The 18,084-nt window shown below is 37.9% G+C and overlaps 1 protein-coding gene across 1 annotated transcript in view; it reads left to right on the forward strand.

Annotated features, from left to right (window-relative positions):
- LOC131230258 (protein SWEETIE) overlaps nucleotides 1-18,084 on the forward strand; it is a 135,261-nt gene that overhangs the window by 21,632 nt on the left and 95,545 nt on the right. The window contains exons 8-12 of the mRNA XM_058226088.1: nucleotides 8,096-8,185; nucleotides 8,335-8,415; nucleotides 12,706-12,774; nucleotides 15,663-15,788; nucleotides 17,083-17,186. Of these exons, the coding sequence (XP_058082071.1) occupies nucleotides 8,096-8,185; nucleotides 8,335-8,415; nucleotides 12,706-12,774; nucleotides 15,663-15,788; nucleotides 17,083-17,186 (470 nt within the window). The remainder of the gene's footprint in view (nucleotides 1-8,095; nucleotides 8,186-8,334; nucleotides 8,416-12,705; nucleotides 12,775-15,662; nucleotides 15,789-17,082; nucleotides 17,187-18,084) is intronic.

Here is an 18,084-nt window from a genome sequence, read left to right on the forward strand (position 1 = left end):
TGCTGATCATTCTCTCTTTATATGTCGTCGATCGACGGACATCATGGTTCTCATTGTCTATGTGGATGATATTGTTTTGTCCGGTAGTGATTCTGCTGGAATGAGGGAGGTTAAAGATTTTTTGAAGACTAAGTTTGAAATCAAGGATCTTGGTCCTCTTCGCTACTTCCTCGGAATTGAAGTTGCTCGCTCATCATCCAAATTGGTCTTGTCACAACGAAAATATGCGCTCGATCTTCTCATGGAGACCGGCATGTTAGGGTGCAAGCCTGCTACCACTCTCATGGATACTTCACAGAAGCTCTTCGACCAGATGATGGTCCTCTCCTTACTGATCCCGAGATGTATCGACGACTTGTAGGCCGGCTTATTTACCTAACTATTACTCGCCCAGATCTCTCATTTGCAGTGGGGGTTGTTAGCCAATTCATGCAAGCTCCCTGTACTTCTCATCTCACGGCTGTCTATCGCATACTTCGGTATTTAAAATCAGCCCCGGGTCTTGGCCTCTACTTTCAGTTGCATGGTCATCTTCATCTTTCTGGCTATTCTGATGCTGATTGTGCAGATAGTACTTTTGATCGCCGCTCTACATCCGGCTTCTGTACCTTCATAGGTGGCAATCTTATAACCTGGAAGAGCAAAAAGCAGCCAGTTGTTGCCTGATCCTCGGCTGAAGCTGAATATCGTGCTATGGCTCATGCGACATGTGAACTTGTGTGGCTTCGCAATCTTTTTGAAGAACTTGGCTATCCTCCTTCGAGTCCTATTCCTCTTCACTATGACAATCAAGCGGCCATCCATATTGCTCGTAACCCAGTTTTCCATGAGCGAACCAAGCATATTGAGGTTGACTGTCACTTTATTCGGGAGAAAGTCGTTTCTAAGGAAATTGTCACTCCTTTTGTTCGATCTGGAGATCAACTTGCTGATGTTCTTACAAAATCCTTGAGTCGAGATGCTTTTCATCGTGTTTGTGACAAGTTGGGCGTGATCAACATCTATGCTCCAACTTGAGGGGGAGTATAGAGAATGCTAGTGTATTGTATTTATTGTGTGTCCTTTTAGTGTAAGTGCATGTGCACACTTCCCTATTTCCCTGCAGTGTACTATGTGCTTTTTCATAATAAAATATTATGTGTTAGGGCATGCAAGCCTAACACATAATCTCTCCCAAACTCTCCTCCTCCTTCTCTCTCAATATTCTCATCTCTTCTTCACATTATCCTCATCAAATCTTTTTCTACTGAGCCCCATTCCATCTAGTTCTATGAAGCATGTAGGCATGGCCAGTCGACGATATCGGCCGATATATCCCATGATATATATTGTATCCCACCAGTGTGATACGAAACACACAAGTAGTGCGATATATCCCATGTTCAATCTAGTAAGCATTTTCGAATTTTGATCCTTTTATTTTATATAAATCATGTTAAATTAGTGTCAAATTGTTACAAATTCATGATTTTTCATGTTTTGCATTAAAGTCATGGATTGGGAGCTTTGATTTCAAGATTTGGAGGAGATGGACCAAGTTGCGGAAAATTGAAAAAAAATAAAAAATTCCCAATTTCTCGCAAATCGTTTGCAATCTGTGTCCAAACATCAAATCAAACATGTATGTAACCTAATTTAGTGATTTTTCTCTTGCTTTTGAATGTATTGCTTGTCTTTCCACACGTTTTCTTACATTTATAAATTATTTGAATAGACATTGAATATACTTGCATCAATTCAATTAGACGATGCATAGATTAGGACCCCATACAAAGAAAACCTATTATGTTTACTTGTTTTTTGTAATGTTTTGATTTATAAGTGTGTATCGATGTCTTTTTTAACAACTACAGTTTCATTGAAAAATTCAATCAATTTCCCAATGTTTCCTCATGTTTCCAACAACAACAATACATTACACGATACCACCGATATATCCCATGCGATAACTGATACGTATCCGTATCCCAAGAATGCGATACTTAACGTGATACCGATATTTTGAACACTGCCTACAACACACATTGAGAGGAAGGGAAAGAGAGATGGGACTTGGGAGTGAGATCGGTGAGGGAAGATGGTGTGCGCAACTTATAAAGAGAGTGAGAGAGAGGATGCTGGCTACACTCGGTGATGTAGCTAACGAATGAGAATCATCAACCTCATTTGGTTGTATCAAACCCTAGGACCAAAACATGCCCTAACACACCCAATCCAAGAATAGAGATTCTTGTACTAGAAATGAAAGTAAAACAAATGCAATAACCAGCGAATGATCGAAGTTCTCATCAATTTTGATGGTTTGGCACACGACCCTTGTGTGCAAACATGCAATTGCATAAACCCTAGCCCAAGGCTTGTAAAAAAGATAAAAAATGTCCCACAAGCCAGTGAACTATTTTGTTATTGAGTTTTTATATGAAAGGGAACAAAAGAAAAGCCCTAACACTAATCGGCCCTTACATCAAGCATAATCTATGGGTTGGATGTTATAATCCCAGCCCTACAATCTTATTTTAAAGGGAAAAGACTAAAATACCCTTATATACTAAAGTGAGACATAAGCGAGACAAAATAAACTAAAATTTATGCAAAAATAAACAAAAAATCGCAACTTGAGGAAAATGATGCCAAAAAAACCGTTTGGTGGACCCAAAAGTTTATCGACGGTGCCATAATGTGTGGTCCATTGATGGTTCTATGGGTTTGGCCCAATATGGAAGATGTTTGGGCCCCTTTCCATGCTCTAATCCATGCCAAAATTCCTCGGCAAGTAGATCAGCCCGATCCATCAACATTAGGTAATCCACATTCTCATCATCCTCCTTGGGTTGGGAAGGACTCGACCTCGAGTCTAATCCGCTATCCACTGCCTTATGTGGTGTAATATTAGCAACACGAACACATTAGAAGTGTTCATTCTAGGTGGTGGCTCAATATGATAGGCGTTGTCGTCAATCTGCTTTAATATCTTGCACGGGCTAATCTTTTTTTGCTTTAGCTTGTTGTAAGTGCCCACTACAAAGCTTTCTTTCAACATGTAGACCTACATTAGATCTCCTTCTTCCAAAACCACCTTCCGACGTTGTCTATCTACCGCAAACCTTGTATAGGATGGAAGGCTGATGTCCCCCGTGGTTGCGGGTTTTGCCCGAAGGCTCTCTCTCATGGTCATGGGTTTTAATAAATACTATTTTTGGTCATCTTTCATGAAGGTGTATATATTTTTCTAGCCATTGTGAATAGTCTGCCGGTCATACTACCATGGTCAAGCCAATAATATGTGGCACACATCCATCTCTTGGACTACGTTGCACCATATGTTATCAAGATAGTTTTTACCAATCGTGAAAGAAACTAAACAATGACGAGAAACTTTTACCTTACCACCTCGCTTAAACCAAGCAAGTTTATATGGAACTGGATGCCTCTCGGTTCTCAACTAGAGCTTTTCTACTATCTCTTTAGAGATGGCATTTTCACAACTACCAACATCGACGATCACCCCATAGACTTTGCCATTCACTATGCAGCTCGTATAGAAGATATTAGTCCACAACCAATCATCTCCTTAGGTGACTTGGGTGTAAGAAGAGCCTTTTGGATCACCAGCATTTTTGGACCATCACCGTATATTCCCTCGCCTCTACCGTCGGTATCATAATCCGCACCACACGTTCCCTCTATGGCCTCACTTTCATTGTCAACTGACTGTTCTTCCATAACTACTTTGGAACTTCTGGTCAAAGCTGGTGTAGCTAACGATTGAGAATCGTCAACCACACGCAACTGTATTAAATTCTAGGACCAAAACATGCCCTAACAGACCTAATCCAAGTATAGAGATTCTTTTACTAGAAACGAAAGGAAAAAGATGCAATATCCAGCGAATGATCGAAGCTCTCACCAGTTTTGATGGCTTGGAACATACGCCCCACGTTTGTAAGCTTGCAATTGCACAAACCCTAGCCCAAGGCTTGTAGAAAAGATAAAAAAAATGTATCAAAAGCTTTTGAACAATTTTGTTATTGACTTTTTATATGAAAGGGAACAAAAGAAAAGCCCTAGCACTAATTTAGGCCTTACATCAAACATAAAAAATGGATTTGATGTGATAATCCCAGCCCTACAATCTTCTTTTAAAAGAAAAATACTAAAATACCCCTATGTACTTAAGTGAGATGTAAGCAAAGCAAAATAAACTAAAATTCGTCTAAAAATAAAGAAAAAATCGTAACTTAAGGAAAATGCCACAAAAAAAATGATTTTGTGGATCCAAAAGTGTATCATGGGCAGTGTTCGAAGTATCGGTATCACTACAAGTTTCGCTGCCCAGGGATACAGAAACAATGTCGACATCGCCAATAATATCGCTGATAACTGAAAATGCTGGGAAACATGGGAAAAACGATGGAATTTTCAGTAAAACTTCAGGAGGGGTTAAAATGTACATACTTGCATATTTAGAAATAAAAAATTGCAAAAAGAATGCATACATAAATGTTTCCATTTAATGAGGGCCTTAAAAACATGTCTTGTTGTAAGAAATCAGTCCAACCATCCCATCTAGCCTATTTAACCATCCAACCCTCCATCCAAACATCCATCGGCATTGCAAAATATTAACAACACATGATATTTCACCAAGAAATCAACAATTGGAAAGGAAACGGAAGATTGTGGTCTCAAATCAATATTGCACATGTTGCGATATCGATAATATCGAGATATTATCAATGACAAATTGAACACTACATACAACCAGTGTTTTAAATATCGACGATATTTGCCAATATATCCCACGATATATCTTGTATCCCACCCGTGCGATACGAAACTCGCAAGTAGTGCGATATATCTCACATGTTCGATCCGGTGAGCATATTCGATTTTCGATCCTGTTTTTTTTTTTCCTTTCTGTAAATCAGTTTCAAATTGTTACAAATCCATAGTTTTTCATGAAAAAAACATGGATTGGGAGCTTCAATTTCGAGATTTGGAGGAGATGAGCCAAGTTGCGGAAAATTGAAAAAAAATCAAAATTTCCCACTTCCTAGCAAATTGGTTGCAATCCTTGTGTCCAAACATAAAATCTAACATGTATGTAACCTAATGTAGTGATTCTTCTTTTGCTTTTGAATGTATTGCTTGTGTTTCCACACGTCTTCTTACATTTAGAAATTATATGAATAGACTTTGAATATACTTGCGTTAATTCAGTTAGATAATGCATAGATTAGGACCCCATACAAAGAAAACCTATTATATGCACTTATTTTTTGTAATGTTTTGATTTATAAATGTATGTTGATGGTCTTTTTTAACAATCACTAAAGTTTCATTGAAAAAATTGACCAATTTCCCCATGTTTCCAACAACAGCGATACATTACGTGATACAACTGATATATCCCATGCGATAACCGATATGTATCTGTATCCCAAAGGTGCAATAAGTAACAAGATACCGATATTTCGAACATTGCATACAACCATGTGCCCATGACAAAAAAATTTGATTTTTTTTTTCTAATAAACAAAATTTTGGTTATATTAATTCGTTGGTGATATTATTGAAATATTGTTGATCCACTTATGATACAAGCATTGCCTAAAATTTACTTAGTCGAAAATATTGGTGATACATTGGTGATATTGATGCATTGGAAGTACAAGGGACACCTAGAATTTACATAGTTGAAAATTTTGGCGATTATATTAGCGATATTGATATGTTGGCGATACATTGCTAATACCTGGAATTTCCGATACTGCTAGTGTAATCAGTATCGCTGAGCTGGAGATAAAGATAATATCGGTGATATTTCGATAATATCGGAGATAATTCGAACAGTGATCACGGGTGCTATAATGCGTGGTCCATTGATGGGTCTACGGGTTTGGCCCATTATGGAAGATATTTGGGCTCCTTTCCATGCTTTAGTCCATGTCAAAACTCATCAGAAAGTAGATCAGCCCAATCCATCAACATTAGGCAGTCCATGTTTTCATCACTCTAAGAGTGAAAAGGTGGGGGCTACTTGTAGGTTGTGGCCTACTTGCTTGGAGAGAGATTGAATGGGTAAATTTTCAGCCATCAGCAAGCTTTTTGCGGGGAAAATTTTAGCCATAGGTTGTCAAGCAACCACACCCTCCAAGTTATCAAAATATCCTTAATCTTTAATTCAAAAGCCTTTTCAAATCCTTTTAATATTCAAAGTTTGCTTTCATCTCTAGGCATCATATTCTCGATAGTGTGCTCTTTGCTCATGAGTGTCTTGACTCTTGCCATAAGATTGGTAGGCAGGGAGTTCTTTGCAAATTAGATCTCGAGAGAGCTTATGATCATGTTGATTGACACTTTATTGATTATATGCTATTTAGGCTTGGATGTAGGCTTGTGTGTTGTCTACTAGATTCTTGTCCTCATCAATGGTTCCCCTTTTGGCTTCTTCAAAGCCTCTTGGGGGCTTCACTAGGGAGATCCTCTCTCTCCGTTCCTTTTTGTGATGGTTGCTGAAGCCTTAAGAAAAATGTTATCTAAAGGTCTGGTGGGCCTTTTTTGATGCTTTGAGGTTGGTAATTTTCCCCAAAGAATCAATCACCTCCAATTTGCAGATGATACTCTTTTGTCTTGTGAGGCTAAGGACTGTATGGTGGACAACTTGAGAAAAATAGTTAGATGTTTTGAAGTGGTTTCGAGCCTTAGTTAATTTGGCTAAAAGCAAGCTTCTCAGTATTCTTTTGCCTATGGAGGAGGTCTCCAGAATGGATACCATTTGTAGTTGTTGAGTTAGTTCACTTCCCTCTTCCTATTTGGGCCTTCCTCTTTGTGTGGGTAAGCCTGTGATTCATTTGTGGGACAAAGTGTTAGAGAGAATGGAGAAAAAGCTATCACCCTGGAAAAGCAAGTTGATGTCTCTTGTGGGTAGAATTACCTTAATCAAAGCTTCTCTCTCCATTCTCCCTCTCTATTTTATGTTATTATTCTGTTGCCCTAAATTTGTTCTAGTGAGAATAGTAAGCTTAGAAGAGATTATCTTTGGCAAGGTGAAGTGTTTAAAGGGAAATTTCTTATGTTAAATTAGGAGGGATGCTACTCTGTTGACAATGGAGTGCTGGAATTAGACATCTGGACATCGTTAATTCTGCTTTGTTGGGGAAGTGGGTTTGATGGCGACATCTTCTTCACTGGCCATGTTTGGTCCTATGGGGCCCCTTCAGAAGTTGTGGCTTTTGCATGTCTTGCATGCAGAAACAAGATTCTAAGTAGCGACAAACTCTAGAAAATGTGCTTTGATTTTGTCAAATGTTCGTCTTCTTTATCTCAACATTGTGGAATTGGTGGACAATCTTCTTATTCATTTCCCCTTCTCTTGGTGGTCTGGTCTAGGATCCTAGGTAAGGCCAGCGTTTCCTTGGTTTAGCTTGGATTAATTGAGCTATTGTTTTGGTCTTGGCACGCTTGTGAAGGCGGTGCACTGGGTTCCTGGAGATGGAGGGTGGCCGTCGTGGCAGTTATTTGGTTCATATGGGGTGAAAGAATAGTTGTCGTTTTCACAACAAAAGCATCTCTGTTGTCGGGGTTTGTAATTAGGTTCTCTTGTATTTAAAGGACTGGACACCCTGAGGGTTGCTTTATTTTCAGGGTTGGCGTTCCCTCTGGGTTGCTTTGTGGGTTTCTTTTTCTTTTCTTTTTTGTTCGTTCTTTTCCCGTCCTTCTTTTCTTTTCAGCCATCCAGCCCTAATCTTTTTCATCATCTTTCAAAAAAAAAAAATAAAAAAAAAAAAATAAAAAAAAATCTGTTCTCGGGAAATTAATTGTGTGACTAAAATTGTTTGCCGCAACTCGCGTTGTATATAGTAGAGATATTCGATTTAAATGGAAACAATTTATTTAATTGATTTCTTCTAGATTCAAAAGGTCAATTTTACATGTTGAAAAAACATGTACTCTTTCAACATGTACTCATTTAGTGTAGAAAGTCCAAGGATAGAATCGTTTTTATTTTACCTTTTCTCCTTTGTGCTATGCCTATGTTGCTTGTTATAATTAGATCAATTAACTCATTAATCTTCGTTTTCTTTTAATGAAGGCATGTGTTCTATATATTCTTCGGGTTGGTGTAACTGACCAAATGACCGAGCCTACTCAAAGGATCTTTTTGATTCTCCTTGGTAGACAGGTATGTAAATGCAATCTCTGTTATATATGGACACTTGATTAAAATCTTTCTTTGAAAGTTAGAGTATGTGTGAAACTTATTGTCTGATTCTGCAGTTTCGTATATTTGATATTTGATATTTATTTTCTTTTTCTTTTTTTGCCTTGCAGCTGGAATCTCCTGATGTTAGTCCTTCCATGAAAGTTGCTGTGCTACGTACCCTTTGTTATCTATTGGCAACTTTAGGAGAGGTGGGACATGATAATAGTGTTATGCTAACAACTCTTCTGATTTTCTTTCCTGACTGTTTCTGCTCTGATGGGTTAAATATGTGAGTCTGCAAAATGTCTAAAATTGTCATGTATGTAAGTTATATTAATTCAGTTACATGAAATAATTCCATGCATAGTGGGTAAAAGATAAAATAGATATAATCAGGACAATTTTGAGACTAGTTGTGGGTCCAATGGAAGTGTTTATGTACCCTTGAGATATAACATCAGAGATTTGTGTCAGGTATCACTTCATCCAAATTGCATCCCACGAGTAAAAATGGGTCGAGGAAGATAACAAGGAGTATATGTCAACAAGTAAAAATGCATATGGAGGGCCGCGTAAAGTGTCCCTCTATTTATATTTACAATTCAGGCTGTCATATACCTGATGATGTAGTCCAATTGATTGTTTTTCACAAAACATGTAAACACTCTGTCCCTCACCTCTGCCTTCAGTGTCTTTTTGCGGTGGAAATTTCATCAGCCATCTTGGCAAGGTTTCATTCTCCTTAGGTGATGCGTATCTGACCATTCTGGTAAGTTTTCATTTTCCGTAGGTGATGCTTATCTGACTATTCTGGCAAGGTTTCATTCTCCTTTGGTGATGCCTATCTCCATTTCTGGCTTGCTGTTTGCTTGGCATGGCAGAGGCGTAGGCAAAGATCTCAAAGCAATATGGCACCATTCGTTAATGGCTTCTCTCTAGGCTATTTGGAAAGAAAGGAAGAAGCGCTGCTTCTGGAGCATCTCTTCTGCCCCTACACTGGTCTTGGCTCAGATCTTTAGTGATGTGAGGGACTAGTCTCAAGATCTTTCTTTAAGCGACAGATCTCTCATCATTCCTCTTTTAGGCTAGTGTGGCAGTCTTGGCTCGGTTTTCCTCTGTTTCATGGTGTCTAGTGGCTTTAGCCTGGGTTGTTTAGTTGTTTGTTTAGTTTATTCTTGAGCCTCTTTGTTTAAAGGCCCTCCCATTGGGTTGTATAGCTGTTTGCTAGTTTTTTTTTTTAGTCTGTTTTGTTTCTGTAGGATTGCTTAGCTCCCTTATATATATATATATATATATATATATATATATATATATATATATTCAATTTTCAAAATGTGTTTCTTGTACCATTATATTTAAAATTTGATAAGTTAGTGTGACATTTGATTCTAATGGTTATGGACCTGCTTTTCCTTTAGGTACTGAATAAGTTTTCTTTTTTATTTGATTCTAAGAAAAATAAATTCTTTTCTAACATAATCAAACCTAAGAAAAATAAATTCTTTTCTAACATAATCAAACGTAAGAAAGAAAGAAATTTTTTTCTAACTCCCTCCCTCAAACTCAAAATGCTTTGAAAACATGAACTTGAGTTTGGAGAGGCACATAAAAGATTTCATAAAAGTAGAAAATAAAAAGGTAGCGTGTCTGTGGAGATGAGTGATGTTGGTTGTGATGAGAAGCGAACGAGTGGATGAGAAGTGGAGGCAATGAGACCACCAATACCTATAGGTGAACATGCACCTTTGCGACTTCAGTGACATGAGCCATCGGAATAACCATCCAGCACAAACGAGTTTGGATCGACTATTTAGCTCAACTAAGGTTGGGCGAATTGTCCAACATAATCATAAGACCGAACAACTATCCGAAACAAATAATAATGGACTAACCGTCCAATATAAACAACGAGTCTGGATCAACGATCTGTCTCAACCAAGGCTGGGCCAACTGCCCAACACAATCATGAGTCTGGATAACTATTCGGAAGACTGGAACAAATAAGAATAGACAAACTATCCAATATAAACAATGAGTTTGAGGCAAATACTTAGAGTAAATATGATGGGGACATCACGCGCACACGCGCACTCACGCCGCCCCTCTACGCACGTACGTACGTAGAAGGAGGACCCCACCATCGATCTGGCTCGATGACGACGTCTAGGGAGGGCCTCATAGCTAGAAGTCAAGTTTTGGTTCAGAAAAGTGGCCCGATAGTCAAGAAAAGCCCATCATGGGATCTCATGATCGTGGCCTACTCGTCGGATTGATTTCATATTTTAGGTTTTGCTTATTGTTATTATTTCGAATATCGTGAACGCTTTAGATTTCTTTATTTGGTTTTTATTTTAGTTTACTTCGTCGCCAAGTAATAGGTTGCGCACATGGTGCAAGTTTTTGGGGTATAGGGTTTTCCCTATAAATAGGCACCCTTTGTAGTTCTTTTGATCATTGAAGTTAATAAAAAAATTCCTGCTTTATTTTTCTGCTCTCTTCGTGAGTTGTGGAAGAATTTAAAAGTGGGTGCGAAGCCCTCCCTTTTCGAAGGGCTAACTACCGTGGTGCGAAGTTACATCGATCCCGATTCACCCCCATCCTCCATCATCTTTTTTTCCATCTTCCCCTACCATCCGTACTTCGAATTCATCCTTTTTGTTGCATCAGATTTCTTCATTACAGCAGGTTTTCAGATTTCGGCTCACAGGCGAGTTGAAACTTCGGTGGAGCACCACGCACAAACCGTACATCGGATCGAGCTGAGATTTGGGGGTTTTGGAGACCATCCCTGGCCGACCAGGGCCAAGGTGGCCTTTTTCTGAATAGTGGGCCCCACACGTGCGACCGGGATCACACGCACGTCAGTCTGGGCCATTGTTGTTGTCCACACGCGGGATCGTCTTTTGGCTCAGGTTTTTATCCTCTTTTATCCTCTCATAGCCGTTTTTCATGAATCCTAGTCCTAGATTACGTTTTTCTTAAGTTATTTGCCAATTTTCTTACCCTAGGGTTCCCCGAATTGGAATTTCTGAATCCCTTGGATTAGGGACTGATTACTATGCATGCGCGGATGATTATTTCTTATCTTTGAGTATCGTTTGGTTCATAATTTTTATTGATCCAGCCCTATCATGTGTAGGCCTGGACCCGCATAGATTCCCCTTAATTGAATGTTTGGACTTTCATGTGGGATATGGAATTTGTGTAATTGTTTCTGAACTAACGTGATCTTAAGCCTGAAATCTCGCATATTATATTTAATTTTCATGTCCTACATCAAAATAAGCCCAGTGCAATTGTAAGTTTGAGCTAAGGCTGGAACAATCATCTAGTCTAAACAAGCCCAAACTACTTGTCTGGTGCATAAATGGGTTCGGGCCAACTATCTGGTATAAATATCGGTAACATCACACATATTGGCAAGGTGAGCCTGAAGAACATGCCAGTGTAGGATTTGGTTCCTAGTGTTTTCGAGTCTTGATTTCTCCCCCAAGTGTGGGATTTGGTTCCCAAAAACTGAAGAGTTGTGGTCGAAATCCACTCCCCGAACAGGTAAACCCCCCCCCCCCCCCTTTTTTTTTCTTTCAATTTCTTAGTATTTATGCATGCTGCTTCTATGTCAACCTATATTGGCAATGATATTGTTGATGCATGTGATACATGGGAGATTTATAAAGGGCTTACGGTGATATTATTGATTGACAATACAATGGTGATATTTCTCCGATATATCGGCAATATTTGGAATTCTTGGAGGTTTCAGTATTGCCAGGATGGTGATACCGATTATGTCACTGATAATATTGATGTTATCTGCGATATTTGGAACATTGCCTGTATGTAGTCTTCAGGGTTGATTCCTACAACTCCAATGCATGATTGACATTCATCCTGCACCATTTTTCATGGAAAAAGCCATATTAAGTAGTCTAGCAAACTACCTGTGAACTCCTCATGCTCTTTGGCTTATATGCATCCTTTTAAGAATTGAGCCTAGGTTACTGTGGTCTCTTCTTCTGTAGGAATTTATCCTTTCCAGTCCCTCGTTTAATTGCCATAATAGTGATAGCAAATAGATTACTAGAAAGTAGATTTGGATACCAAATGTGGACTACTTTTGCAAGATTAAACATTTGGCTTGTTAGGTCGAACCAAATACTTGTGAGATTTTCTATTCATGTCAAATTGATCCATCTTTTTGTCTTTGAAAAGTTGATTCCTTAAAGTAAAAAGCACTTGTAAAAAGCACTCTCTTTAATCACTTAATGAAATCAATGAATTTCCTTGCATAACCTTAGTTGTTTAGTATTTGGCTTAAGGGTTATCATGTTTCTTGAGATTGTCTAGACTATTACTATTAGAGGAGTGGAACTTTGCCATCATGTTGCTTTAAGAGTTAAAATCTTCTGGTTCAAGATTACGTTAACTCATATGTATATTTATTTTAAGATGACTTTGTGCTCATGGAAATGTTCTTTTTTGCCTCAACATTTTTTTAGGTTCCACTGGAATTCAAGGAAGTTCTTGATAACACAGTTGTTGCAGCCTTATCACATTCTTTGTTACTTGTAAGTATTAGTTGAGCTAATTAATGATGCGTCATTGAACCTTTATCCATCTTTTTAATTGTTTTTGCTATTCTTTGTTGAAATTTTATTAACACATCATATGTTCATAGTGTGTAAGTGTATACGGAGTTGTAGAGAATGGTAGATTAGTGTAGAGAATAGTAGAATAGTGTGAAATTTGATTAACACGTACATGTGCAGTGAATGCTAGAATAGTGTGGAAGTGTATACATAGTTGTAGAGAATGGTAGAAGGGTATAGATATATAGAAAATTCTAGAGTTTTGTGGATATGTTTAGAGTCATGTAGAATGGTGTAGAGATATCTGGAAGTTTCTAGAGAACTTGTGGAGTCTGGTAGAGAGGTTTGGAATATCTAGAAAAATTCTAGAGAGTTCTTGGCCGTTGGATGAGTGCCACATGGCACAATCCCAACCATACACGTGTAGGTTATAGTAGCTTCTCAGGTTTATCTAAGGAGGGGAGATCCTCATATTGAACTAAGTCAAGAGGACTTATAGTTTTGAGATCTTTAGTGAAATACAAGGTGTTCTTGCATTCTGGTGAACTTTGATGCTTGGCACGTGGGAAGTGAACTTGTGAAAGGCTAACTCTCTTTCTTGACGGACTGTGGGATGAGTGCCACATGGTTTGCTTGGGGAAGCACTTGGGCCCTGATAAGTGGTATCAAAGTAAGGTTATGAAGGGGATTGAAATGCTTGTGGGACAGTGGAGAGAGGCACAATGGCATCGGAAGTGGCCAGCAACAATCAAGTGCAAGGCAATGAGGGTGCCAACAAGTCAGGTAGGGAGAGGTCTTATTACTTGATGGCTTTGTTGGAGGCATTTCTTGCAAAGGTGGAGCGTGCCGTGGGCGATGGGCAAGAGAAGATGGATGTGATGGGCAATAGCATGGTTGAAATAGAGATGCACCAATGGAGTTTTATATGATCGTTGAGTTCCACTTAAACTGAAAGGGAAATGTCATAGGATAATTATAAGACCAGCCATGCTTTATGAGAAAAAAAATGTTGGGTAGTTAAAGGAACAACATGTTTGTAGGATGAGTGTGGTTGAAATGAGAATGTTGAGATGGATAGGTGGCAAGATGACGAAGGATAGAATTAGGAATGAATGCATTTGAGTGAACTTACGAGTAGCATCACTAGGTAATTAGATGAGGGAAGTAGACTTAGATGGTTTGGTCATGTGCAATGGAGGCTAAGAAACTCACCCAAGGTATTCAATAATGGTAATGGTGGCCGTAATGGCCAACCTTATGGCCATTACTATAAGGGACGTAATTGCCATTGCTGTCCTGTAATGGTTTAATTTTTTTCCTCTTATTGGTCACATATCAGCTCATCAAGGGCCCATATTGGTCCGTTATGGCCCTGTAATGACAGTTACAAGCTCATTATGGGCTTTTTTTTTTTAATTATTATCATGCAATGGGCACCTCCATTACCTGTTACATTACGGCCTTTCGAATGGGCACCACCGTACCATAATCATTTCTGAATATTATCATGACCGTCCCTGTTGGGAGTGAGTGGGAACAACTTGAAGGCTCTAAAACAGCAAAGGGAGGACCCAAAAGGATGTGGATGGAGGTAGCAAGAGAAGATTTGTTGGCCTATGGTTTAACTGAAGGTATGGCCCTTGATAGTGTGGCATGGTGGAACATGATTCATGTAGCCAACCCCAATTAATTGGGATAAGGCTTAGATGATGATAATATTGTTTCAAGTATGAACACCTGAGTTACTTTAGAAAGTTATTTTTCTGACTTCTGCATACCCTCATTGTCACATCACCATCACCATCACCATCACCATCACCATCATCAAAGCCTTGTCCTGGATGTTTGGGGTCAGCTTTGCAAAATCTGTTTCGCCACCCAATCCTGTTGAAGATTGTATCTTCAGTAAGTGCAAAAGCCTTCATGTTCTTTCACACAACCTCAATTTGAGTCCTTTTCAGGTGTCCTCTCATCCTCCTTCTTAGGCCCTTCAACCCTAATCAATTTTCCCCTGCTTTGGATGAAATCATTCTTAATCCTGTCCTTCCTGTTTTCCACACATACATCCCTTCATCTTAACTCAGCTCAATATGGTGGAACATATAGTTCTTATAAAATTTAGGTGTTGTCTTAGGCATGTGACAATCACAACATCTCTACTTCATGCACCTAGCTCCATGTCTATCAGAAACATCATCATCAATCTCCACATTCTTTGTATAACAGGGTCAAGGTAATGAAACACATTGCTTTGAGGAATCCTTTACCCATAAATTTAACCAAAGTTTCACCGCTATACCTTTTCTCAGTAAGGTTGGATTCCAATTCTTTGCATGGAAAAATATCATTTTTGATGTTTTTTCATGTACTGGAGCTGGTTCTTCCTTTAAGGTTTACTCATTTGTAATATAGAAAGTGATTTACATTGAGCTTACTATAGTGAGCATCTTAGTGCTTGTTATTTGGGAATCATTTCCGGTATAAAAAGTTATCCTTTGAATTTTTTCCATCTTTGGACCAACATTTTGATTATTTAAGCAGGCATATCATTTTCCTGTATATTTTGTGTTTTTTTTTTCTTAATGTAAAATGTAGAATTTTGAGTCTTTTGGTGTTCCCCAGCATTTCAAGTCTTAGGATTCTAGTTTCCTTTCTCTGAACAAGTAGAGAAATAGAAGTGATGTATCTCTCCATTAGTTTGCCAACAAACTTTACAAATGATTGTAAATGGAAGATACCAAAATGCATGTGGTTATTGGTCTACTTCAATTATTTCTCTAAACATGGATGAAGTATCCTAGATGCTTTCTTCTTGACTCGTTGACTTTTGAAACTTATACAAAGTTAATTAGAACTATGGTGCATAGGTCCGCTTGGAAGCTGCTTTGACGCTGCGTGCATTGGCGGAGGTTGATCCCACTTGTGTTGGTGGTTTGATTGCTTATGGTGTGACGACATTGCATGCTTTACGGGACAGTGCTGCCATTGGAAAGGTAAGCATAGGCAGGTATATGGAGTGTCTTATCGATAAACATAGGCTGTAGCTACACTTGTTTATATAATTCTTCTTGAAAATGCAATTCATTTTCTGCATCAAAGTTCTGGGTCAGATTTGTCTGATATTTTTTATTTTTTATTTTTATTTATTTATTTAAATCTTTACGTGTCCCAAATGGTGATAGCTTTTGCATACTCTGCTTTTCTTCTTCCATATGTTGTCTCTATAAAGTGTTTTCCCCCCCTAAGAAGCAGCCATAATGTGTAAATTAAAGTTTGAACCTTATTATCAGTGTCATACTTTCTTTGGTTGCCAATGAGGTTGCACGAAGTTATACTAATCATGGATGCGCATACACATGTATCTTACTTGAGACAATTAATTGGAAGGGCATCTTGGCTTGATGCACTTGTGGGGAGCACTTGTATTTGCAAATATTACTAATTACCATTCCTGTTGCTGTTGTTGGCTTGCACTTTACATCTCATCAGGTATATAACAACCTATGAGACTATTGAGGTTAGATTCCTTGAGTCCTTGCACAGAATTTTGTTCTGTTGCAAGAAATGGTAGAATGGGAGCACAGTTGCAACTATTAATTGCTTAAAGGACAAAGTGTTGTATCATATCCATATAGGTCACCTGACTCACCTCCCCCCCAAAGCTTACCAAATTTCTACTAGATTTATTCTTGTATATTTTGAAGAGCAAAACGCAAGAAACGAGTGGCATTTGACTGATCGAATTGGAGTGGGACTCATTTGATAGTCATGTTTCTAATGAGGATATATCAATCAGACGTGCATATTAAGATGATAAATTTGATTTTTTTACATGTTCTAATGGCATATATCATATGCTTCGAAATAAGCATGGGGCATGCTGTCTACCCTGTTTTGGTCTTGTATTAATTTAGGGCAACGTGCATATAATTACTTCATGATTTTTAATAAGAATCAAAACTTGGCAATCAACCAATCGATTTATAATTCCCAAAAGCTTTAATACCAAATTTAGAAACGGAGTAAAAATCTCAGCTTTCCATATGTCAGGCTCAATTTGTCAATGAATGCCTATGATGTTGTGTTTTAAACCAGAAAATTGTCTAAACCTTTTTACGAATGGTTTCTAACATGGTTCAGGCTGAAATATGAATGCGGGCCTATGATGTTACATATACATATTATGATGACAATGTCATTGTTGGATATAGATTATGGATAATTTGATGTAAACCTGGACATGATGTATCAAAACATTATTGATGGCGCTCATGTTTTGTCTCCTAGGGTGATCGTTTGAAAGTTGATCTTGATTCATTGCATGGTCAAGCAATAGTTCTAGCAGCTTTGGTATCCATTTCACCCAGGTTACGTCTTGGTTATCCTGCACGGTAAGCATACATTTTCTATGTAAGTGCTTTTTTTTTTTTAACAAAAAACTTTTGACTTATTCAAAGTGAATATTGGTGGTTTTTGATATGTCATTCTCTTGTAATTTAATGCATTCATCACATGTTGTAAGGATATTTTTCCCCTCGCCATACTACACATCAGTTTTAGCCAAATTTAGATATTTGTCGTCATTGTGATAACATGTTACGTTGTTGACCTTTTCATGAACCAGGGCCTTTTTTTTTTTTTACTCCCCTTTTCTCCCCCGAATAGTTACTTGATTTTATTGAAAACAAACAAAAGTGAAAGCAAACAAAAGTAGAGTTAGGTTAGAGAGAGTCATAAGAGCTGTGGTTTATCAATACAAAGAGGAGCTCTAACTTAATATTTCCTACGAAGTCGGGAACTGTTATCCCACACCAAGTGTTGTTGCCAAAAATGTTAAACAAAATGTTAGATTGTGTTATGTACGCATATTTTTGTACATTTATTGTTTGTTTCCATTTCATGTATTTGTGTTGCAGCAGTGGGCGCATGCACCATTAGTCTCTATTGTTTAGGGTTATGTAAGTTTTTTTTTTTTTCAAGTACACACATTAAGTTTTCTTTGTATAGGGTACTAATCTATGCACCATCAGATAAAAGTGATGCAACTAAATTACATTTTCTTTGTATAGGTTATTAAACTATGTGCCATCGGATAAAAGTGATGCAATTGTATTAAAATTCGGTTTATAATAAATAAAGAAATCACCATTACTTCTATACTTTATATCACTTATAAGCACGTTCAATATACTAAATACTGATGCCAAACATGTCTTACAATTTATGGTGCATTTAATTATAAAATATATCTTTTAAATTTCTTTTTATAATTTTTGAAAATAAACATGT

The sequence above is a fragment of the Magnolia sinica genome, chromosome 17 (assembly GCF_029962835.1).
Source record: "Magnolia sinica isolate HGM2019 chromosome 17, MsV1, whole genome shotgun sequence".
NCBI lineage: Eukaryota > Viridiplantae > Streptophyta > Magnoliopsida > Magnoliales > Magnoliaceae > Magnolia > Magnolia sinica.